General features: G+C 46.2%; 1 protein-coding gene across 2 annotated transcripts in view; it reads right to left on the bottom strand.

Moving 5' to 3' along the window:
- Window positions 1-16,572, bottom strand: part of FAM120C (family with sequence similarity 120 member C) — a 493,040-nt gene that overhangs the window by 91,158 nt on the left and 385,310 nt on the right. For both annotated transcript variants that reach the window (XM_086940173.1, XM_086940172.1), the window contains exon 13: window positions 8,231-8,432. In XM_086940173.1, coding sequence (XP_086796299.1) covers window positions 8,231-8,432 — 202 coding nt within the window. The remainder of the gene's footprint in view (window positions 1-8,230; window positions 8,433-16,572) is intronic.

Here is a 16,572-nt window from a genome sequence, read left to right on the forward strand (position 1 = left end):
TGAGTGGAGTGATCCATTGTTTCAGGCTTCACAACCTCACTATCTGTTTGAGTAGAGGCTGAGACCATTTCAACCTTGCCAACCTTTTCAGGAGGGCACTCAGTCTGTGTTTGGGCTGTGACTGTCACAGCCCTCCTATCCTGTTCTGGAAAGTCTGTCTGAGCCTGGGCAGTGGCTACCACTGCCCTTCCAACCTTTTCAGGGAGGAATGGTGCTTGGACTGGGGCTGTAGCTATTACTGCCCCACTAACCTGTCTGGATAGGCCTATCATTCTGGAGTGAGTTTCTTGTTCCACTTCAGCCCATGCTGAGAGTTCCAGGTCATTCCCCAGTAAGCAATCTACAGGTAGGTTATCTGTCACTGCCACTCTCATGGGCCCTGTGACATTACCCCAGCTGAGCTCGACTACTGCCATGGGATGCCTTCTCTTCACTCCATGAATGTCTGTCACCTGATAAGTAAAACCAGGGGTCAGTTGAGCAGAGGGGACCAGATGGTCAATCACCATGGTGATGCTGGCCTCTGTGTCTCTGAATGCCTCAACTTTCTGACCATTCACTAACACCTCTTGTCTATACTTCCCCAAAAGGTGGGGTCCAGTAGTGAAGTTGGCAAACCCCATGCCAGTCTCACAGACAAGAGTGTGGTCAGGGAACCTGGCTAGGCCATAGTCCTCCTGATTGCCCAAAGTAATGCCCACCACATTCTTGGGGGCACTCCCACCACCTGGGGGATTACCACTAGTGGTAACAGGAGGTTTAGGAGTATTACCTGGGGGTATATTTCCCTTATTACCATTTTTAGGGCAACTGGCATCACTTTTGTAATGACCCACCTGTTTACAGGTATGGCAATAAGGTTTCTTCTGTTCTGAAGGAGTGTTTTGGGACCCACCACCCTTGTTGGAGTTTTGGGGCCCTTGGGAAGTCTTCTCTGTGGATTTATCCCCACCCTTCTCTTGAGGCTTGGTTGATTCCTTTTTCTGGTCACCACCCTGGTTTTTAGGCCTAACCCTGGTTCTGACCCATTTGTCTGCCCTCTTACCCAATTCCTGTGGAGAGGTCAGATCAGAGTCTACCAGGTGCTGGTGTAATAACTGGTTCTGACAATTATTTAAGATTTGCTCCCTCATAATTAGATTATACAATCCTTTAAAATCAGTAACCTTACTACCCAGGAGCCAGCCTTCAAAAGCCTTAGTGGCACAATCAACAAAGTCAGTCCAATCTTGAGACTGAGTTTTCTGGGTGTCTCTGAACAGCATCCTGTATTGTTCAGTGGTTAAACCAAACCCATCAACCAGTGTATTCTTCAAGATTTGGTAATTGTTAGCATCCTCCACTCTTGTAGGGAGGAGCTTATCTCTACCTTTACCATCAAAGGAGAGCCACAAGATAGCTGCCCACTGACTTTGGGGAACACCCTGCACAGTGCAGGCCCTCTCCAAAGCAGTAATCCATTTGTGGATGTCATCCCCTTCTTTAAAGGGGGGCACTATCTTATTCAGGTGCTTTGTATCAAAACTCCTTTCCCTATTGCTAGGTTTATTGCTGCCACCAGTGGGCTGTAGCCCACATAATTCTTGCTCTCTAGCAAGGGCAAGTCTCTCTTTGGCCAGGGCAAGTTCTTCCCTTTCAATCCTCAGTTTGATTGCCCTTTCTTCAGCTTCATACACTCTCCTCTTAGGGGAAGACATCCCTCTGTGAGAAGAGTTGAGAGAGCCATTGGTTCGAAAGGATCTGTTAGAGCCTCTTGATAGAGACCTAACTCGTCCATTCCCAATGTTAAGCTGACCTGAGAGTGGCCCCAGGGGTCCCCCAGTACCAATCTCATGTCTGCTTAAGTTGGACCTGGTTAGTCTACTGACTTCTACCTGTCCCTTATCTGCCTCATACCCTGACAACTGGTCCTCATCCTCATCCTCAGCATCATCTGCTTCCTGGAGGGGATGTTCCTGGCTATCAAAGGGTCCCTGTAAGGAGGGCAAACTCCCATCTGGATCAGAAGGGCCTGGGTTACCAGCCCTACTGGCATCATAAGCCTCTAAGAGACAAATCAGAAAGGAAGTTGTGGGGTTAGACCCCTGTTTTAGCTTCCTGAGGGTACACACTTGTCTCATCTCATGGAAGCTAAGAGCAGCATATTTAGAAGTGACCTGTGGAGGGTCCACTGACACAAGGGGATACTCAGAGTTTCCTCCTTTGTCTGACATGCTGATTCTAGTGTGGTGTAAGTGATGCACCTACCTACACTATGTGTTTGCCTACTGATCCCTTGCTAAGAGTTGCAGCCAAGGTGTGCTAAGCCTTGAGGAGCTGCAACAGCTGGTTCAGTAGAACTCAGAGTATTCTAAGCTAAGTTATATGTACCTAACAGTACTTATGTGATCTTTCAACAAGATATTCTTAGGATACGTGTGGTAAAACAACAGCAAGCTCAAATCCCAACCGCTGCTCACCAATGTGAGAAGGTGGCCTGATATGCAGTGCTCACTATTCTAGTGAACACTATGTATCAGTCCAGCAACCCTTATTGATGATTGGTTGTAAGTCAACCTTATAGACCAGCTATCCTAGTAGCGTGGATACGAGCAGTCTAAGGCTAAAGACTCGAGAGGGCGTGTTAAGCCAGCTGTTTACCACACATATACCCCTTGAATACCAAGTGAAAGGACACCACACAAGTGTTATGAAAATAAACAGGATATTTATTAAGAATCACAACAGCCCTGTACTCTTTATGAGGACAGGGTACTAAGCACAAAACAAAACTCTTACGAAAATACTTAAGTTAGCACAGTATATACATATGCCCGAGGGGCACGGAAAACCATATACTTGAAAAGTGGAATGCGAAATTACTAGCAGGTAAGTACAGTACTAATAGGCTTTGGAATCGCTAGGACTTGACTATAGAACCTTCAGATTACTTATAGGAGACCCAGGGGACCCGGGTGCAGAGTGTGCACTCTCACGCGGGATGCGGGACAAAGTCTATGGTAGCTAGTAATGACAAAGTTAGTGTTCTCGGGCGAACCCGACCTGGTAGGAGGAAAACGAAAGTGGATTCTGACCCTTGGATAGTGAGGCTATGCTGGGGCACCGAAATGCCGAAGTTACCTAGCCCAGGGGCTGCAGCTGCATAGGTCTCAAAAGACGTCGGGAATCCTCGTAGACGGACCAGGAGCCTGGAAGAAAGAAGTTGCTGGCAGGCGACCAGTGAAGAAAGTTCGGTGGATCCAAGCCTGGATCGATGGAAGATGACACCTGAAAGCAGAGGGGACCAAGTTCGAGACTACTAGCCAGTAGTCAGTGGGCACCAGGAGGGCACCGGATGGTAGCCACCTCGACTAGGTGAGTGGGTGACGCTGTGCTCGAAGATCTCACGGACCAGGAGGCGTTGTCGGCGACCAGGAAGGAGGAGCGAGCTGTCCCACGAAGATTGAAGCTGTCGGCGTCGCTGGACCCAGGATTGGGCAACAAAGCCTTGGCAAATTCAAGCCCACGCGGTGGACCTAAAATGGCGTCTGGAGTGGACCAGGAGGGTCCGGGGTGCCTCTCTTGAAGAAGGAAGCAAGGGCCAGTCTGGAGCAACCAGACCAGCAGCAGTGATGTCGTCGGGCGTCGTGTAGAAGGCCACAAGCCAGCCGGCTAGTAGCCACACAGCGCGGTGAGCACGCAAAAGCAGAAGGGCCCCACGCAGATCGTGGAGATGCTGGAAGGCTGATCTTCGGTGCTGGAGCTGCTCAGGGTTGGGGCTTCTCGGACCCCAAAGCACTCACCAGTGGAAGACTCGGTGGGCTTGTTACAAAGAAGTCGTGCAGTCTTGGCGATCGTCGGTCCCTCGAGGTCTCGTCGCACTCACGGTTCTCAGCTTTGCTGTAGAGGTGAGTAGAGGTCAGAGGTGCCAGGGAAGCCGGGTCTCGTCGAGCTGGGTCATCGGATTCGTGAAGAAGGACTTGCAGCAGACCGCAGTATTCTTAGGATGGTGCCCGCTTGATGCAGGGTGACTACTCCTTAGCCACAAGGGATAATCTTGAATAAGAAATCTTGAAGTCCTTTCGAAGAAAGTCGTGTCTTGATTCCAAAGATGATCTAATTTGAACAGGGGGCCCGCTCCTATCTTTATACTAAAAAAGGGGGCTGACCCGGTGACTAGGTCCTGCCTATGGGTGGGACCAGGAGGGGGGTGGTTACACCCCTCTCCCCTGCCGGACTTCCCCAGGCCAGGGGCTGGTGTGCCCCTGGAACTGGTTCTGACTGGCCTATGCGTAGTGAGCACCGGGGTGCCACTCAGCAGTCACCTTCCTGAAAAGCCCTGCCTACCCAGGATACACAAAACCATGTCTGGGATGGTGCTAGCACCGCCCCGGACAGGAAACCCTTTGTCCAAGCCTCCCTCGCTGGAAGGACTCCCAGCAGCAGGAGGTCAGACTCGTGTCTGTGGTGGCAGCATCCATTTTGTGGAGCTGAGGCTTTAGTTAACTTTAACCGGGGTTCACAGTTACATACATGTCGTGTCCCTCTAGAAGGGTGGGATGCTAACCCCGTCGCCAGAATTGGCGAGGGGTTAGTATTCCAATTCGTATGACACCTTACTCGACATGTTTTGATAAAGCAATACCAAAGTTAGCATTTAACCGCGAGGATTATAATGCACTTAAGAGTATATGGTATGCGATATCATGGAACAGCTATTAGGACTTGGTTCCGCAAGCTGCAGACAGGCTCAGCTCATGCCAGAGCACCATCTCACACGATTCCAAGCACTCTGCCTTCAGGATTGTCAAGGCCTGCCATAGGAGTGACTGATAGGAATCTGTGTGTCCATTTTAGGGTTAGGTATAGGTATACTACACCTACAGCAAAGGGTGATTACACGACTTTGCCCCAGCTGTCATGCAGCCAGTTGTGTCAAATTTAGGAGGCCAGCCAGGGGTGGCATAATACATGCTGCAGCCCCTGGCAGCCCTGGGTACACCCATGCCCTGAGTTACAGGGTCTGATAGGGTGGCCCAGTACCAATTGGAAATGTACCTAGGGTACATGGAATCCATTTTAAAGAGAGAGCAGTAGGCCTGGGGTCCTGATTGGCAGGGTCCCAGGTCGACTATGTCCAAAACCAGCTAAAACACAGGGCAAAAAGTTGGGGGCAACCATAGTCAGGAGGTACCTTCCTACAGTCAGTACCCCAGATTGAAGACCAATGCATGCCCCGCGGATAGTCACCTTAAAAGCCTCCCACACCGTGCATGCACTATCTACCGTGCCGAAATTTTTGTCAAAAAATTCCTCAATAAGAGTTCTGAGCCTCTCACGCAGTACCTGATCAGTCAAGGTTCCCGGCGACAGGCGCCAAGTGAATGGGGCAGGCGTGCACGTCGGTATCCTCAACACCAAGCGGACTGGCGCATGATCGGAGAGTGTGCGCGGCAAATGATCGACATCCATAACCCAACCACAGACATCCCGTGTCACCATCCAGTAATCCAATCTCGACCACGTATCGTGAGCCGACGTATAGCAAGTACCTTCTCTTCTACCCGGGTGCCGCAGACGCCACACATCCACCAGTCCAAGTCCGTCCATTCCCTCATGAACCTCAGCAGCCGCTCTCTTTCTCACGTAGGGCCTGTCTTGTTTCCTATCCAGCTCCCCATCTAGTACAATATTAAAATCCCCCCCGCAGAGCACAGCCGATTGTGGCAGCATGTAGATCTTATTCCATAGTGCAACATAGAAATCAGGGTCATCCACATTAGGACCATAAACATTAAGAAGCGTGACAGGTGTTCCACACAAGTTACCATGCACTATAATGTAACGACCCTCCTTGTCGATATCCTCATACAGTTTAACAAACGGTACAGATTTTTTAATTAGAATCATCACACCACGTGCGTAAGAGGAGTCAAGAGTCCTTTCGTGGAAAGTAGTCAAGATTCAGAATTATCTAATTTGGGAAGGGGACCTGCTCCTACCTTTATTCTAAGAAAAGGGGCTGGCACGCGACTAGGTCCTGCCCATGGGTGGGACCAGGAGGGGGGTGGTTACACCCCTCTCCCTTGTCCGGACTTTCCCCAGCTCAGGGGCTGGTGTGCCCCTGGAACTGGTTCAAGCAGGCATATGCACAGTGAGCACCGGGGTGCCACTTGCAGTCACCTTCCTCTCAGCCCTGCCTACCTGGGATACACAAAACCCTGTCTGGGATGGTGCTAGCACCGCCCCTGACAGGAAACCCTTTGTCCGAGCTCTCCTCGCTGGAAGGACTCCCAGCAGCAGGAGGTCAGACTTGTGTCTGTGGTGGCAGCATCCATTTTGTGGAGCTGAGGCTTTGTTAAGCTTTAAACGGGGTTCACAGTTACATACATATCGTGTCCCTCTAGAAGGGTGGAATGCTAACCCCGTCGCCAGAATTGGCGAGGGGTTAGTATTCCAATTCGTATGACACCTTACTCGACATGTTTTGATAAAGCGATACCAAAGTTGGCAAATAACCGCGAGGATTATAAGGCACTTAAGAGTATATGGTACGCGTTATCATGGAACAGCTATTAGGACTTGGTTCCGCAAGCTGCAAACGGGCTCAGCTCATGCCAGAGCACCATCTCACATAATTCCAAGCACTCTGCCTTCAGGATTGATAAGGCCTGCCATAGGAGTGACTGATAGGAATATATGTGTCCATTTAAGGGTTAGATATAGGAATACTATATCTAAAGCAAAGGGTGATTACACCACCTTGCCCCAGCTGTCATGCAGCCAGTTGTGTCAGATTTGGATGGCCAGCCAGGGGTGGCATAATACATGCTGCAGCCCCTGGTTGGCCCTGGGTACACCTATGCCCTGGGTACCTATAGTACAAGGTACAGGGACTGATAAGGTGACTCAGTATCCAATTAGATATGTACCTAAGGTACATGGAATCCATTTTACAGAGAGAGCAGTAGGCCTGGGGCCCCGAATAGCAGGGTCCCAGGTCAACTAAGTCGGAAAACCAGCAAAACACCAGGCAAAAAGTTGGGGGCAACCATAGTCAGGTATCCACCTTCCTACACTTTGAGCCAGTCCATAAATGCGGTTTCTTTCTCTGTCTTTGAGAGTTCTCTCAGACAGGCGTTCGCAGTGAGGACAGTCCTTAGGATCATGATGATCAGGCAAGCAAAGTATACAGACATCATGACTGTCTGATTTTGCCTTCTTGTTGCCACAAGAAGGACAGTTGTCAAAAAGAGAAGGCATTTTAAAATAAAATGCCACACAAAAACTGTCTAAGAAGACAGAAACCTTACTTGACAAGGTGTTAAAAGTCAAAGTAAGTCCAAAAGTTAGAAAATTGAAGTCAATTTTTGTCAGAACAGCCAGAAATGAGTGGAGCTGTGTTACCAGGGTCCTTCCTGAAGGAGCCGGAAAGAACAACTGACCCAACTGTCAACCCTGAGGCATGATGGGATACTGGGGGTCATGAGTGCCTTAAAGGCACGGTGTCAGTTTTTTATTACATGCAGCTACAGGTTAGCTTTTCAGTCTTTTTAGACTGTGTGTTTGCAATGCAGCCTGGGAGCTTTCTATGCTTTCAGTGAGTTATAAGAATTTCTACTGCTTTCTGAGCATTAAAACAGTTTCTAAACAATCTTTGGTGTTGTTTCTCATGTTTCTAATGCAGATGTTCATGTATGGTGGAAATTCTTTACAGCATAATTCAGCTCTATTGTGTATTTGGCTGCTATTGCTTGTTTTGATTACCTACTGGAGGTGGCCAGTAGGTATATATAGTTAGGAACTAGTTTCCATAGGAAATCTGCAACATTCTATTGGGAATAACTTTGGCGCCGGTTGAGGAATTTGCGTATAATTTTCCAAAATTTAGGCCAGCTCCGCTCCTTCCCTGGAAGTTTCGGGAATATTCTAATGCTTATGACTTTGATAAGGATCCCCTCAAAGAGAAGTAGGCTTTTACATGTCAGCTTTTTTATCCAACTGCTGAGATGACTCAACTCATCATTTCAAAAACATATTTGTGATTGTTTCCCAACTGTCTGTTAATCTGCCCTCATGCCTTCCTGCTCTTTGTATATTATATCCATTGTGAGGCAAAGCTTCTGCATTATCTAAAAACAGCTTTTAGACAAGGTCTTTTGAGACACTAAAACCAGTCTTAGAACAGAAATTGTACCTTTTAAAGGATGCATAAAGCTCTTTACCGGTGCTGTACGCATGTAATACTCACCAGACAGCCCTCTGTTCCGTCCTGGAGGGGGTGGCGGCATTGAACCCATGGCTCGTGGATAGAGGGGGACTGGATAAAAAGGTGACATCATTGGGGGCACAAAGGCAGGGGGAGGCAGCAGAGGAGGAGGTGGTTGCCGGTTCAGGTTGACGCCCTCCAAGATACTTTGCCGCATCCTTTCGACTTTGGCAGCTTGCTCCGCCTGGGAAAGAAAAGGAAAGAAAATAAAAATTAAAACAAGATGCATTCTTTAACAAAATTGCACTGAAAACAGATGTGGCTACCCCATTCACACATCACTATCCAACACAATGACAATATTTGGTGCATCTATAAATGTAGCTGAGGCTCAGCAGTCCCAGGCATAGACAAAGAACTCTTGGATTAAGAAATCAGTAAGGAGAACTGGTAACAGTAGTTCATGAAAAGTATTGCAATTAAGTTCATAAACACTGAATCTCTCTGCTGAAGTGCATTATTTCAAATAAGTAAAAAAATGATACCTTACTAGACATTACAAATGAACAGTGAAGGGAACATAAAGGATATTAAGTAAGAAAATACAAGCATTGGCATATCAAATAGGTCTCGCTTTTGGGACCTTATAAATATTTAGTTATGTAGCAAACACTCATAGGGAGTGAAAGATTAAGTAAAGCATGTGAAATGTAAGCAGAAACAACATAGTTACCTTAACGATCTCTCACTCACTATTCAGAAATCAGTGGTTTTATCTAAAAAGTTAAGGACATGACTACAGGGCCCTGAAGGGAACTGTTTCAATGTTCATTGCTTATATCCTTAATAAACGTAAACAGTATGGCTTAAAAAGACCACATCCATAAACACAGAGGTACACGTTTTGTTTTCCAATCCACCCATCAACCAGGTATTGCAATACATCCAGGAATGGTGCACTTCCCAACCTGGCAACAACAATGCTGTTCAAAGAAATACGAGAAAATAAAAGTAGCGCTTCACTGCAAAGTCTGTAAAGTGAGGCTGATGTGTTTGGATGTGAATAAAACCATTCTGGCCACTTTGCAACCACTCGGTCTTGCTTTATTTAGTTATGTATTTATTTTTCATATTTAAAACCTTTTATTTCCCTCCCTCCCGAGGCTGCAATTTGGAATACAAAAATGTCAGAAAAAGGACATTCCCCGCACGAGCGTTTTTCTTTTTTAGATCCATTTCATAGGGAAGCAACTAAGGAAAGAGGTTGTGAACCGTTTCTTCAAGTCACGGTTTTCAGTAAGTGAGGCGCAAGACTGAAAGAGAGGGTATAATAGGAAGAGGGGGTGGGGGGTCATCTGCCAGCACAAGATAATGCTGTAGGGAATTAAAACAAAATGTAATTCCCTACAGCATTATGTTCCATTCCGCCGCCCCGGCCTGTTGCTCTGATTGCACCGCATGGCTCAATACTAGCCCGGTAGGTGTTTTCCTGTGCATACCCTCTCTGACTTAGTGAACTATCAGGCACAACTGAACCCCTCGTCTTTTCCCACAGCGGCCACAACCATCCACAAGCACCTTACTCTCAACGCTGCGCGTTTTCCAGTTCCGTTATCCACAGCACGTTAAGTCTGCCATAAGCCCCCAACCGGGTTGGAATTATCACCGGTTTTATGGTGAGCATCGCCTTATACTCATCCACTCCATTTCAGGAAGACCACGACTTGTGGTTGCCTCTCCAGCAGACTGACCCCTGACCTCTCATATCTCTTCCAAACCGGGGCTGGCTCAACTTCTTATCCATTCGCAATACAGGTAACCGGCTCTCTACCATGCATTAGCCACTGACCCAGCGATCTTAGGTTACAATTTCCTTGTCTGCGTAGTTTCTGACTTTTTCCACTTAGGGCCTCTCAATCCCCCGTAGCCAGTTTACTACCTGCGGTATGACCGTTCCTCTCTATTCAAGGCCTTTTAACTGCTAATGTTTGTTGGCGCACATTGCCTACTATGTAGGATACCGTTTCCACCGCCGCTATTGTATACTTTTTCCTTTTTGTCCAGTGTGTTAATCTCTGGCACCACTAATGCTCGCACTTGTCTTTTTATGCCACATCACCACATAGGACATGTTTTCCTGCGTTTCTTATCATGATAACCATTCCATGAGAGCGGCACACACAAGAGTAACTGTCTTACCATCCTTTCCCGCAACGTCATTATGGGTTAAGACTCATGAGAGCAGCACATTCACAAAAGTCACCTCTCACCATACGTGTTGCGCAGTGCTTTCTCTTTTTGCTTTTAAGATACAACAAGGGTGATCACTTCCTCACCATTCCCTGTGTATGTCAACGACTAGGTTACCCTATATTTACGAATACACAAAAGTGGGCTGCCCCTTGAATCAATTCCTATGTGTATTATCTACAGAGTTCTGTAGAGATGCACTACCAGTGGGGGCATCTCATAAAAATTTACGGACTGGCCTCACACACCACCCGGTGTCATGCTTCATCATCGGTTGTCCTCGCCCTCTAAAAACTTGGTTTGATAGAGGGCGGGCATACACCTGGAGAGACGGATGCACTTCTAAATCTAAGTGATGGCCGTGGGGGAGTGATAAGTGATTTAAAAACTATGACATTAGTCCATGTGCTATGTTTATTCAAATGGTAAATGTATGGTGGTTAAAAACGAAGTGGACGGTGGTATGGGATATTATTCTCCCTTCACCGTATTAAATGCGGTCAACATGTTTCCGCTGAGGTGTCCCCGAAGGGTACGTAGCATTCTTCAGGACCTAAAAAAAAAGGGAGGGGGGGAGGGGGTGTATACCCTCTGTGTCCACTTCCTTTTAACTAGTGAGAATGGAAGGAAAATCCTGTCGCTAGATCAGGGGAGGGGTTTGTGGTTAAAAACACTATGTAAATGGATATTTCCCTCTTGGTGTAGTACCACTAAGAGTATCTCTGTAGAGAAAGGAAAACAAAAACAAAGCATACAAACCAAACTGTGTGAGTATGTAAACAAATAGTCTATAATCATCATCCATCCTGCATCATACCTATAGCGCGTGTGGTGGTGTGAAGTAGTCTTTATGAGACACGTGGCAGGTGCAACGTGTACTCATACCGTTAAAAAATGGTTTCAAGCCAACTCTTACCCTGTATTTCCACCCTAAACGCTCCATGGGAGGACTGAGGTGGAAGGACCTACTTATTAGACTTTCTGTAGGGAAAAAAATACAAACAAATCACTACTGGTAGCTAAGGGTGAGTCACCAGTATGCAGGAAGAACCAGGACCAAGGTCCCTAGTTAAAGCAAACATAACAAGGTGAAATCCAGAACTAATGGACCACTTATTCATTCAAGTTCACACCAGCATTCCTTCAGGCATACTCTTACTGTCTAGTTTCAGTGCTTCCAGACATTCTTCCCAGAGGCGTCCTTTCTGTTTCCCCGCTGATGGTGAATGGTGAGAAACAGAGGGTTTTTTATATTGAAGAACAGTGACTAATTAGTGAACTAATCAGTGTTAATTGGGCCCATTAAGTGTGTTTCCTGTGTCCCTCTACGGGGCTGCCTGACCGCCTGGTGGGAGGCGTGACTGTAAATCGCCCCACCTGATTGGTCAAAACCTGCCTCCAACACTACCTCAGTGTTAATTGGGCCTGTTAAGTGAGTTTCCGGTGTCGCTCTACGGGGGTGCCTGACCACCTGGTTGGAGGCGTAACTGTAATCGCCCCACCTGATTGGTCAAAACATGCCTCCAACACTACCGTGGCCGTTTAGAAAGTTACAAATGGGCGAAGGTTTGTTTCCTGTGTCCCTCTTTGTGCGAGCCTGGCCGCCTGGTGGAGGGTGTGTATATTGGGACTATGGGCCATTGGTACCTCACTTGTTATATGTGTGATGTGTACACTAATGATAGTCAGAGTTGGTAATTATTATAGCTGGTGTCTGTGTTTGATAACATGGGATACACGCACCAATGTGGTCCCCATGCCAGCTTGATCTGTTTGAACTTCTCTTGCGAAAATAACAAAGGGCCCACTGTTAGTGAACCACTTAAAATAATGTAGACCAGGAGGGTAGCAATAGAGAATAGACCCTGCTCTATTAGCTTTCTTGGAGTTGGTTGTTAACTAAAGAAGGTGTACATGGTTAATTCTATATATTTTCTATTTCACAAGTTGACAGCTATGGTATCTCATCATTTAAGCCTTTATCATCACTGCGAAGTCTGCATACCCAACGCTGTTCTCGGATGTGGAGTTGTCTAGAGATATCGGTCTTTGGTTTATTCATAACCTCAAGCACCACCCATCTGAGGTCCAGGTCACTGTGGCCTTTCTCTGTGAAATGTTTTGTCAGTCTGGTGTTGGTCTTCCTGTACCTGATCGTACTCCGGTGTTCGCGGATCCACGTCTTAACCTTCCTGGTGGTCACCCTGACATACTTCAGGTTACATGGACAGGATAAGGAGGTACACCACACCTTCTGTATAGCAGTTGCTGAAATGTTTTAGCTTCCAGGGTCTCTCTGTACCTATGTCGAGTTCTTTTGTGGTAGTGGTCAGCTGGCAACACACACAGTTGCCGCATGGGTAGTGCACTGTTGGTCTCGGTTGGCTCCACAGAGTCATCTGATTCTCAATTTGATCATTGGGAGTTTTGGAGTGCACCAAGGTGTCCCTCAAGTTCCTACTCCGTTTGTATGCGAATAGTGGGGGTTCCCACTTCTTGTTCCTGCGGTTTAAGATTGCCCATTTTTTCTTTATAATGTTCTGGATTCTGTTCGACACGGGCGTGTATGTATAACGCAGACCAGGCGGTCTTTCTTTTCTTTTTGTGTTGTCTCCAAAAGGGCATCCCGGTTATTATTCCTCGCCCTTTTCTTTGCCTGTTTAACCATCTTCTTGGGGTAATGTCTCTCCAGGAGTTTCATCTCTAGTTGTTCTGTCTGTACCTGGAATGTATCTATCTCAGAACAGTTCCTTCGAACCCTCAGGAATTGGCCTACAGGAAGGTTCTCAGGGAGAGCCCTCGGGGCGTAGCTGTCATACATTAATAAACTGTTCTTGTCTGTTGGTTTAGTGTGGACTTTTGTGGATATTCCTTCTGATATTAAGGTTATATCCAGACCCAAGGAAACAGCCTGATTTTTGTCGATGGTATGTGCATCCCTGTCTCCAGGTGTATGCCCGCCCTCTATTAAACCAAGTTTTTAGAGGGCGAGGACAGCCGATGATGAAGCATGACATTGGGCGGTGTGTGAGGCCAGTCCGTAACTTTTTATGAGATGCCCCCACTGGAAGTGCATCTCTACAGAACTCTGTAGATACACATAGGAATTGATTCAAGGTGCAGCCCACTTTTGTGTATTCATGAGATAGTGGAGGCTGGCTCGCCCTTTGGCCCCGCGCCTCTGGTTCTCACCCTCAGCAATATTGCTGGGGTTAGTGTGTGTGTACCCTATGTTTACCCCTTTTTTACTCACCCTATGTTTTTTGTATCTTTCCCAGCCCTGATGAGTCACAGTACCTTTCCTAGTGACCAAACACGTGTCGGTTGGTTTTGTTTTGATCAACATAGTCGTTGCTGCAATATAAAAAACTTTTCTAATTCACACTGGTGTCGACCACTGCATTCATATAACACTTTGAGACTGAAATTAACATTGTAAATATCGTCATCATGTGTGCCCAGGACTGTGCCTACATGTTTTGTGAAGGTGTGTGGAGTAGACCATGTTGCTGCTTTGCAAATATCAGCAATAGGAAAGTTCCCTAAAAAGCCATTGAAGCTCCTATTTTTCTAGTGAGTGTGCTTTACGAGGAACAGCATAGCAAGTTTGGATGCATTCAACTATCCTTCTTGAAATTCCAGATTTATAAATTGCCTGAAGGCAATAAATAATTGCTTAGTCTTTCTGAATATGTGGGTCCTGTCAATATAATACATTAGAGCTCTTTTAACATCTAAAGAATGTAAAGCTCTCTCTGCAACTGAAACAGGTTGAGGAAAGAAAAGAGGTAAATCTATTGATTGATTTGAACGTTGGAAATCACTTTTGGAAGGAATTTTGGTTTTGTTCTAAGTACTACCTTGTCTATATGACGTTCGAAGAAAGGTTCCTCAAGGGTTTGTGCCTAAAACTTACTCTTCTAAGTGAAGTAATAACAATTAAAAAGATGAGCTTCTAGGATAAATATTGCAATTGACAAGAGTGCAGTGGTTCAATGGAGGTCCCATAAGTCTTGTCAGTACAAAGTTTAAGTTTCATGCTGGTGCAGGTGGAAGTCTGGGAGGAAATATTCTTTTAAGCTCCTCCACAAAAATTTTGATAACAGGAATTTTTAAATAATGAGAAATGTAGTCTATCTTGGAAATAGACTACAATAGCCTTTAGGTGTAATTGGATTAACGAATAGGCCAACCCTGTGGTTTGCAAATGCAATATGTAAATAATTATGTACTTATTTATCTGAAATGATTTATATAGTGCGAACATGACCCAAAAGGGTATCGGAGCGCTGAACAAAGAAGCAGATAAGACTGGCAAGTAATAGCGTAAATAATAAACATAAGTAAAGTTAACAAGCACATGTACAAAAAACAAACATGAGGTACATGTAAATTATTGTTTGTACTTTTGCATAGAGTGGGTTGATATTTTGTTCCTAACAGTATATAACAAATCTTTTCCATTTAGCCGCATAACATTGCCTTGTGGTAGGTTTGCGAGCTTCTTTAAGAATCTCCATATATTGCTGTGGTAAATGTAAGTATCCAAATTCCTTGGGATTGGGTGCCTTAGTGTACCTGTGTTCTGTGTGAGAAGGTCTTGGCTGAGATTAAGCTTCTCGCGTGGAACTAGGGATAGCTCCAACAGTGTTGAAAACCATGGTTGGCGAGCCGAAGTTGGAGCTATCAGTAGCATTGTAAGAGATGTCTGTCTGTGTTTCCTCACCACAGAGGGTAGTAGGGAAAGATTAGTAAAAGCATATGCAAATATCCCTGAGACGTTCATCCATAGAGCGTTGCTGCTGGACTGTTGGGGTGAGTACCTGCTTGCAAAGTTTGGGCATTTTGTATTTTCTGGGGTTGCGAACAGATCCATTTGTTGAAAACCCCATATTTGAAAGAATGGTTGGAGGACTGTGTCGTGGAGTTCCCATTTGTGTTCTTGTTGCTGCATCCAGCTTAGAAAGTCTGCAATTTGATTGCTTGTCCCAGGGACATGTTTTGCTAGAAGGTGAATGTTGTGGTATATTGCTAATCTCCATATTCTCTATGCTAACTGACAATTGTCGAGAGAGCGTCCCCTCTCATTTTGTATGTAAAACATAGTTGTCATACTGTCTGTTCAAATTAGGACAGTAGATGAGGTAGGAAGGCTTTCACTGCTAGGTTAACAGTTGGCAGCTGTAGGTGACTGAAATGGAGATCCCTTTGTTTGGAATCCCATATCCCCTGAATTGCAAGGTTTTGGAGATGTGCATCCCAACCAATTAGTGAAGCATCAGCTGTGAGAATTATTTGTGGAATTGGGTCTTGATATAGCCGCCCAATAGATACATTCTGTGCAGAGAGTGATGTGTGCGGCTGATTACCAACACTAGATCTTGAAGTTGACCCAGTGACTGGGTCTATTCCTGGAGAGGTCTCAAGTGTAGTCTGGCAAATAGGACTATGGAAATGCAATATGTCAGACTACACTTGAGACCTCTCCATGTGTTGAGCATGGCTCCTAGATATTGTTGCATGGTAGCTGGTTGTAGATGTGACTTTTGTAGGCTGATCGTGAACCCTAACTGAAGTAGTAAGTGTAGGAGAGTAGGGTCTGCAATCCTATGATCACCCAGATTTTTTGCTTTTGTTTCACTGGTTTACGACTTTCTCTGGCTGTGGGCCTGCTAATCAGACCCACAGCCTGGCTGTTCTCTTTCTAAATTACGACATGTACCCTAGGTGCATTTACCAATTGGTACTGGGCCACCTTATCAGACCCTGTAACTCAGGGCGTAGGTGTACCCAGGGCCGCCAGGGGCTGCAGCATGTATTATGCCACCCCTGGCTGGCCTCCTAAATTTGACACAACTGGCTGCATGACAGCTGGGGCGAAGTCGTGTAATCACACTTTGCTTTAGATATAGTAGCCCTATATCTAACCATACCATGGACACCCGAGTTCCTATCAGTCACTCCTATGGCAGGCCTTGACAATCCTGAAGGCAGAGTGCGTGGGCTCGTGTGAACTAGGTTCTGGCCCGAGCCGAGCCCGGTTGCAGCTTGCGGAATCAAGACCCAATGGCTGTTCCATGATAACGCGTACCACATCGGTAACTTCGGTGTCGCGTTATCAAGGCATGTCGAGT

Source organism: Lissotriton vulgaris, chromosome 10 (genome assembly GCF_964263255.1).
Source record: "Lissotriton vulgaris chromosome 10, aLisVul1.2, whole genome shotgun sequence".
NCBI lineage: Eukaryota > Metazoa > Chordata > Amphibia > Caudata > Salamandridae > Lissotriton > Lissotriton vulgaris.